This window comes from Sinocyclocheilus anshuiensis, unplaced genomic scaffold (assembly GCF_001515605.1).
Source record: "Sinocyclocheilus anshuiensis isolate Anshui unplaced genomic scaffold, SAMN03320099.WGS_v1.1 scaffold444, whole genome shotgun sequence".
NCBI lineage: Eukaryota > Metazoa > Chordata > Actinopteri > Cypriniformes > Cyprinidae > Sinocyclocheilus > Sinocyclocheilus anshuiensis.
Window position 1 is genome coordinate 116,156 of NW_015555739.1, and position 8,242 is coordinate 124,397.

The following is an 8,242-nucleotide window of genomic DNA, read 5'->3' on the forward strand; positions in this document are numbered from 1 at the left end:
CGGCGGGGAAAGAGTTAAAAGAGTTAAAATACTGGTTAAGCTACTTATTTCTACTTGGAATTTGGTGGATAGTTTTCATTTAGGCTTAGTAATTTATTTATGTATTTATTTATTCACTTTTTAACGCCATGCCAGCATCACGGCTATTTTCATGGCGATCTCTGAATAACTTATACAAGGTATACAATTAACAAAAGGTTATCAAAGACGTTTCAGATGTACACTAGACAAAAATTCTAAAATACATTCAGGTGATACATTTTTAAATAAATCAGTTAGACACACCTCTGAATAAAACCATTGTCTATTTACATTAAAAACAGTACAATCCAATAAAATATGTTTCACGGTCATTTTAGTTTGGCAAGTAAGGCATGATGGTGGTTTAATAAATATCCATGTGTAAATCTTGTATGACCTAAAAGACCTAGATTTAAAATGAGTAAAAAAAGAAAAATCTTACACTAGGATATAGCTTATTTTGATTATATTTATCCCATTCCATCTGCCACATGTCATTAATATAAGAGTTTATCACAGGTTTGACATCCCAAAAAGGATTTTTTTTAGGCTCATGAATGTGCGTGCAAAGTTTCAACATATAGAAGTGTTTTGGTCTTTTGTGTTGGGGTCAAACTAAGCTCCGTTAGTTTCTGTGCAATTTGCCAAAACTCAACCCTTTGGTATATATTGTGGTCAACTTGAGCCACACTCAATATTCAAACTGCTTGAAATACTGGTTAAGCTGAGTATTTCCTTTTGAAATTTGGTGGATATTTTTCATTTAGCATCAAGAATGTGCGTGCAAAGTTTCGACACAGATGTGTTTTGGAAAGGCTGTTCGAATTTTGTTAGCATTTTTATATTGCAGTCAATTTAAGCCTCACTCAATTTTCAAACTGCTTGAAATACTGGTTAAACAATCTATTTTTTCTTGAAATTTGGTGAACACTTCTCATTTAGGGTCATCAATGTGCATGCAAAGTTTCGACACATAGATGTGTTTTGGAAAGGCTGTTCGAATTTTGTTAGCGTTTTTATATTGTGAAAAATATATATATATATAATATCTGAAAAATTTCACAGTGCAGTTGGTCAGTTAACTCTTCCCTGATTCATTTACATCACTATTCACACACAGCAGGATCTCATTTCTCACGCAGGAGGTAAGTGAAAAAAAATATTTCCAAAAAAAATTCTGAGTTATTAATACTGTAGCAATAATCTGAATCGGTGGACAGATGGAGTCTGATCTGTTCTAGATTGGTTTAGTTTGTTTATATCACAGATGCATCTGATTAACAAACCAGAACCTCGAGTGAGAAACACTGATCCGTTAACCACTTTGTCTTCTTCTTATATTATTTCTGCCTTTTTGTTGTTTTAGAGTTACTTTCGATGTTAATAAAGTTGTTAATGTTTCATTACATGTTTTCAGTGTTTTGGGTAGAAATGTATGAACAGAATACAGAATCAAAAGCTATAAATGTTCTTTAATATTTCAAACTGTGAAAAAATAACAGGGACTTTTATATTTATTTATTTATTTATTTTGCCAGTCTCTCTCAAAGTCTAAATCATTTTTAATATGTCAAGCAGTCATTGAGTGACGGAGCTAAATTATCTTTTAATTATTTTCTCTGTATTAAAAAATCTTTTCAAACTCTCTTTCTGGAGTTATTGGTCGGTAAATAAGCACTTACGTCGGTGTCAGAGTTTCAATACTCTTGAATTCTGGTCATCATTAAAACAGATAAAGGTGAATCTGCTTTAACATTGGTGAAAATGAATTACCTAATTAACTAGCGGTCACACAGTCATGTGAAGAAGCTTCATCTTCTGCTGCTGCGAATCAAAGGTCAGGTTTGTTGAACTTTATATCGTGCAAAAGCATTCGACCAATAGAAGCTCTGAGCACCTCAGCCTGAGCTCTTGACTCGCCTGTGATTGGCTGGAGGAAGTCAGCCTGTTGTCCAGTCATGCATCAGCGTTTCATTGGTCTGGAAACCAGACTGAAGCCATTCTCAGACCGTCATCTCAATATGAGGAGGCCGTCTCTGCTGTGACATCACTTCCTGCAGAAGAATGAACGAATGATGAACATTCATGAACATGTGTGTGTTTGCAGGACCAGACTCAGTCATCATGAGGGCCGTCACGTCCGAAAGCGGCTCTGGAAACGAATATACAGACGAGTTTGAAAATCCAGAGGCCAGTGATGACAGCGAGTTCTGGAGGAAAGGTGTGAGAGAACAAAAAACTGAAAACAGATGAATGCACACGATAAACAATGTGTTAATTCATATGGGAAAATGCAGAAAGGTTTGTGTGAGGGTTAGGAGATGGAAAGCAACACTAGTTCAGTAGAAAAACAATGGAAGTCAATGGAAAGACACCAGAGAGAGACAAAAACAAATGTGTGTGTGTGTGTCTGTGTGTGTGTGTGTGTGTGTGCATGTTTATGTGGTTTATGAGGACACAAATTTGTATAATAACATAGGTATGACAACGAGAAGGTGATTTATGAGGACATTTTCAGTGTCCCCGTAATTCAAAAGCTTATAAATAATTCAGAATGAGTTTTTTTGAAAATCTAAAAATGCAGAAAGTTTCCTGTAAGGGGTAGGTTTAGGGTTAGGGTTGGTGTAGGGCAATAGAATATACGGTCTGTACAGTAGAAAAACCATTACGCCTATGGAGAGTCCCCATAAACCATAAGAACAAACCTGTGTGTCTGTGTGTGTGTGTTCTTTCTCTGCTCGTTGACTGACTGTAGTTTATTCAGCTGCTCAACCTCCTTTGACCTTTGACACACACTGAGTTCTCCCCCTAGCAACATCCTAGCAACCACTCAGAATCAGAAGAATCGCACAGCAACAAGTGAAAAATTCCACTTGTAACGTCTTAGCAACCAAACATCAACGCCCTGGCAACAAGAACACTTCAACTTTGCACAGACAAACATCACTCACATTTTCCTTCATAAAATATCAGTTTTAGAATATTATTCATAAAAAAAATTGTAAGAACAAAATGTAGGCTGGCAGTATATACTGAGAACAAAAATGATGTGGAAATATTTTTCACTCAGAAATTGCTGCGTTTCACAAATAATTACAAAGATGCAGCAAGTGGCATTGAATTAAATAGTAGAAGGACCGAAAAAGTATTTTCTTGTAAAACACACTCTATTAATATTTATTTACAACATATTTTTTACAGTGTATAACAAATGAGACAAAGCAATATATAAACTATAAACATGTGGTGAACGGAAACTAGGCCTACATCAGATATAATTTTTGTGTTCACATTTGCTCCAATAGCTCCACTGCATTTCTATGACTTTCCAAAAGACTGCCACAAAGTAGCTAGTTTTCAGCATAGTTTTCTAAGGTAATGAATACAACACAATTGGTCGGTAAATAAGTCAGACAATTGGTCGGACCATTTTTGTATGTTTTGAAATTATAAACATATTTTAAAAATATTGATAGATTGAGTGATTGATAGATTGTCATACGGCTCCAGAATAAGTGTGTGCAGTGTTGGGGAAAGTTACTTTTAAAAGTTATGCATTACAATATTTCGTTACTCCATAAAAAAGTAACTAATTATGTTACTTAGTTACTTTTTATGGAAAGTAATGCGTTACGTTACTTTTGCGTTACGTTTTAAATCTGGACAGGGCTTGCTTGTTTGTTTTTAAAATAAAAAAGTTCTATTTTTGGCAAATATAAAAGCCTTTTCACACCAAAAGTGAAATGAATAAGCCTCAGGCTGAAGGGAAGTAAATTTACGTCCGTACAGTAGAATGCAGAAGAAGAAATTTCAACACTTCAGCAATAAAAAAAGACACAAATGTTCGTCTAGAGTCATTTGTGCTTATTAGTACGGTTGAATTGGATCATCGAAGGTCAGAAGCAAATAGAATAGGATTAAATACATAAAGGATATCCCCCAACACTGTGTGTGTGTGTGTGTGTGTGTGTTAGAGTCGTCTGTGCGCAGGATCATAGTGGCGCCCTCTGTCGGTCGCTGGCGGTGGCAGGTATTTACCGCGATCAGTGTAACGGCTCTGATTCTGCTGCTGCTGATCATCACAGTGTCTGTAAGCCGTGAGTAAAACACGCCGAAAAACATCATCATATCATACTGACAAGCATGTTATGTCCTATTTGTCTTTATTAATTTCTAAATAACTTATATTGTCAGAGTGGAATGGTTCAAGTCGGTCAGAAAGATCGTATTTACAAGTTGACTCGGGCGAATTTTAATTTTGACATTGGTGGGGACATACCCCCCCCCAATCCAACTACCGCAACATTTTTGCATTTATGATCGATATTTGATCACAGTTTCATGTCATCTAAAGTCTTTATTTATAGCTATGGTAGCTATAACATAGCCTACTCATAATTCATAAAGAGAGCTTTTTATGTTAGCATACACTCTAAAAAATGCTGGGTTGTTTTAACCCAACTTTGGGTCAAATATGGACTAACCCAACTTTTGGGTTAAAAATGTAATTGAAAAGTTTAACCCAACAGTTGGGTTAGTCCATATTTGACCCAAAGTTGGGTTAAAACAACCCAGCATTTTTTAGAGTGTAGTTACACTATTTTGATAACGTAAAACCAACAACATTACAGTAGCAGTTTTAATGATGTTTTCTTTGGATTGTTTGACCAGCTACTCAAAAGAGAATATAGCCAAATATAACCTAATTAATTTATGTTTCCTGCTAGCTGAATTTCACATAAACAAGAATCTGGCTCTAAATCGCTCTTTTCTTTATTCAAAGTTTGGAAGAAAAAAAAAACACAAATTGGTAACCACAAATTAACCATGATTTTGCTACACTGAACATAGTTTAACCATGGTATTTGTAGTAAAACCGGTTATACAAATGGTAATCAATACACTTTTACTATAATAAAACCATGGTTAATTTTATTAAGGGATTTCTATCTGTGTATACTTTTAATCTTTGTTTTGTTTTTATAACTGCCTGGTTTGATGATTTGCACTGTTTAATAAAAAAGAAAGAATTTAGTATATATATATATATATATATATTTGTTTTTAAATAAACACAACAATTTTATATATACAACAATCACTTCTTAAATAGACACAAGGGTTAAACTTTTTTTTTTTTTTTAAATTTACCTTAAAAAATTTTTTTTTTTTGGTAGAAAATGTACATCGTATTGTAACTACTTCCCAAATCGTAAATACAAACTTGATTTGAACGCAGCATAATACGGCCAAAAAGTAATGTGGAATATGTACACGAATAAGTGTACATCAATAAAAATCAATAAAAAATAATGATGTTTAATTTTTTCATAAGTGTAACTGTGTTTTGTTAGATGTGAAGTTTGACAGGAAGTTCTCAACTGCAGAGATGAACGTACAGAATCTGACGCAAACGCTCGTGAGCATCATAACCAGAACACGTGACCTAGAGGAACACGGTAATGTAGCCTTCATCATCTTTCATCCATATGAAACAACTTTCTCATCTGACGTCATCAATCGCTCTTATTCATTAACTAGTAAATCAACTAGAAAATGAAGAATATCAAGTCCCACCTACATTAGTTTTTTTCACTAAATTGTTTCAACTATTGTCACAATGTAGAAGCAAAATGTGTTTTACAATGATGTGTGTTCAGGACATAAACTGCTTTTGGAGATCAGCAATCTGGAGCTTAACCAAGAGACGATGCAAAGCATGATTAATGATAGTAAGTAGCACGCAAATACACACGCAGACAAACCAAACTAGACAAACTAATGTAAATACACTGCGGATCTTAATATATGTGTGTTTGTTTAGTGTCGGATTCAGCGCAGGTACTCCGTGACAAAGTTTCGAATCTGAAATGCCAGATTAACAAGATAAGGAACAACAGTAAGTGATGCTGTATTAGTGTGTCCTCATGTCTCGTGCAGAGCGTGACACACATGTGTATGTTCAGACACGCAGGAGCTGTGCTGTCCTGATGGATGGCTGCTCTTTTCCTCACACTGTTATTTCTTCTCTGATGACGGGATGCCGTGGGACGCGGCCAGAGACGAGTGTCAGAAGAAGAAATCAGAGTTGCTCATCTTAAAAAGCAAACAGGAGAAGGTCAGAGCTGATCCGTACTGTACAACTAAACCAACACAAATAAACCAAAAGAGCGTAACCAACAGCACCAGCCACACAATTAAACTAACAGAACTACTCATCACAACTAAACCAACAGCACCAGCCACACAACTAAACTAACATAAATACTCATCACAACTAAACCAACAGCACCAGACACACAACTAAACCAACACAACGTAAACAGCACAACTTAACCAACAGCACCAGACACACAGCTTAATCAGAACATCTAAACCAACAGAACTACTCAACACAACTAAACCAACACAACTTAACCAGAACAACTAAACCAACAGAACTACTCAACACAACTAAACCAACACAACTTAACTAAAACAACTAAACCAACAGAACAACTAAACCAACAGCACCAGACACACAACTAAACTAACATAAATACTAATCACAACTAAACCAACAGCACCAGACAAACAACTAAACCAACACAACGAAAACAGCACAACTTAACCAACAGCACCAGACACACAACTTAATCAGAACAACTAATCAACACAACTAAACCATCACAACTTAACCAGGCGTGCGTTTCCCAAAAGCATCGCTAGCTAACTATGGTAGTTTAGTTAGTTCCATTGAAATCTATTGGTAACGACAGAACTTGCGATAATAGTTGCTGTTGGGAAACGCACCCCAGAACAACTAAACCAACACAACTAAAGCAACAGAACTACTCAACACAACTAATCCAACACAACTTAACCAGAACAACTAAACCAACAGATCAAAACCAAAACAACTAAACTAACACAAACCAAACCAACCAAGAGAAATAAACCAAAACAACTAAACAAAAACAAAATACACTAAAACAACTAAACCAACACAACTTCACCAGAACAACTAAACAAACACAAACCAAACCAACCAAGTCAAATAAATAAACACAACTAAACAAAAACAAATACACTAAAGCAACCAAACCAACAAAGCTAAACCAAAACAACTAAACCAACACATTTAACCAAAACAAATTAATGAAAACAACTAAACCAACAGCATCAACAACACAAGTAAACCAGCAGAAATAAAGTAAAACAACCGACACAAATCAAAACAACTAAACCAAAACATATTTGTTTTGTCTATTCTATTCGTTTTGGTCTAATTTATAACAAAAAAAACTTGCTATGTGTACTGTGCTAGGCTAACTGAGACTTGTCACAGCACTTGTTGCTCTCTCGTTGATCTGATTGCTTCTACTTTGTAAGTCGCTTTGGATAAAAGCATCAGCTAAATGACTAAATGTAAATGTAAAGCAGCATGTTTATTCAGACTGAATCAGTGCTTTAGTAATCGTGTGTGTGTGTGTCTGTGTGTGTGTGTTCAGAGTTTCGTGGCCAGTAAGACCAGGCCTCTGTTCTACTGGCTGGGTTTGACTGACGGCCACACCGGTGAGTGGGAATGGCTGGACGGAACACCGTACACGGTCATCAGGAGGTGAGTGTGTGTCCAGCGTCAGGAGCTTCGTTCACACTCCAGCGTTCATCACGTGTGTGTGTGTGTGTGTGTGTGTGCAGTGAATGGATGCCCGGTCAGCCGGATGACTGGACGGCTCACGGTTTGGGAGGTGGTGAAGACTGCGCTCACTTTCATCACGACGGACGCTATAACGACGACCACTGCTCTCGGCGCTACCGCTATATCTGCAAAGCTCACGCCTCCTCCATCTGAGACACGAATGTCCTTCACAGCGTCAACACTTTACAACAAAACTACATCAAACCAACAAACAACATCAGTGTGATTATAAACACACACAACTAAACTCACATAAATACTCATCACAACTAAACCAACAGCACCAGACACACAACTAAACCAACACACGGAAAACAGCACAACTTAAGCAACAGCACCAGACACACAACTTAATCAGAACATCTAAACCAACAGAAGTACTCAACACAACTAAACCAACACAACTTAACCAGAACATCTAAATCAACCGAACTACTCATCACAACTAAACCAACACCACCAGACACACACATAAACTAAAATATAACAAAAAAAACTTGCTATGTGTACTGTGCTAGGCTAACTGAGACTTGTCACAGC

At 36.3% G+C, this 8,242-nt stretch overlaps 2 protein-coding genes across 2 annotated transcripts in view; one reads left to right on the forward strand and one right to left on the reverse strand.

Annotated features, from left to right (window-relative positions):
- Positions 1–1,981, reverse strand: part of plod3 (procollagen-lysine, 2-oxoglutarate 5-dioxygenase 3) — a 24,921-nt gene extending 22,940 nt beyond the window's left edge. The window contains exon 1 of the mRNA XM_016466651.1: positions 1,900–1,981. Coding sequence (XP_016322137.1) covers positions 1,900–1,981 — 82 coding nt within the window. The remainder of the gene's footprint in view (positions 1–1,899) is intronic.
- asgr1a (asialoglycoprotein receptor 1a) overlaps positions 1–7,938 on the forward strand; it is a 13,114-nt gene extending 5,176 nt beyond the window's left edge. The window contains exons 2-10 of the mRNA XM_016466670.1: positions 1,133–1,166; positions 2,129–2,242; positions 3,996–4,118; positions 5,376–5,480; positions 5,682–5,753; positions 5,846–5,920; positions 5,988–6,139; positions 7,512–7,621; positions 7,702–7,938. Coding sequence (XP_016322156.1) covers positions 2,146–2,242; positions 3,996–4,118; positions 5,376–5,480; positions 5,682–5,753; positions 5,846–5,920; positions 5,988–6,139; positions 7,512–7,621; positions 7,702–7,855 — 888 coding nt within the window. The 5' untranslated portion in view covers positions 1,133–1,166; positions 2,129–2,145 and the 3' untranslated portion in view covers positions 7,856–7,938. The remainder of the gene's footprint in view (positions 1–1,132; positions 1,167–2,128; positions 2,243–3,995; positions 4,119–5,375; positions 5,481–5,681; positions 5,754–5,845; positions 5,921–5,987; positions 6,140–7,511; positions 7,622–7,701) is intronic.
- Positions 7,939–8,242: the final 304 nt, after the last annotated feature.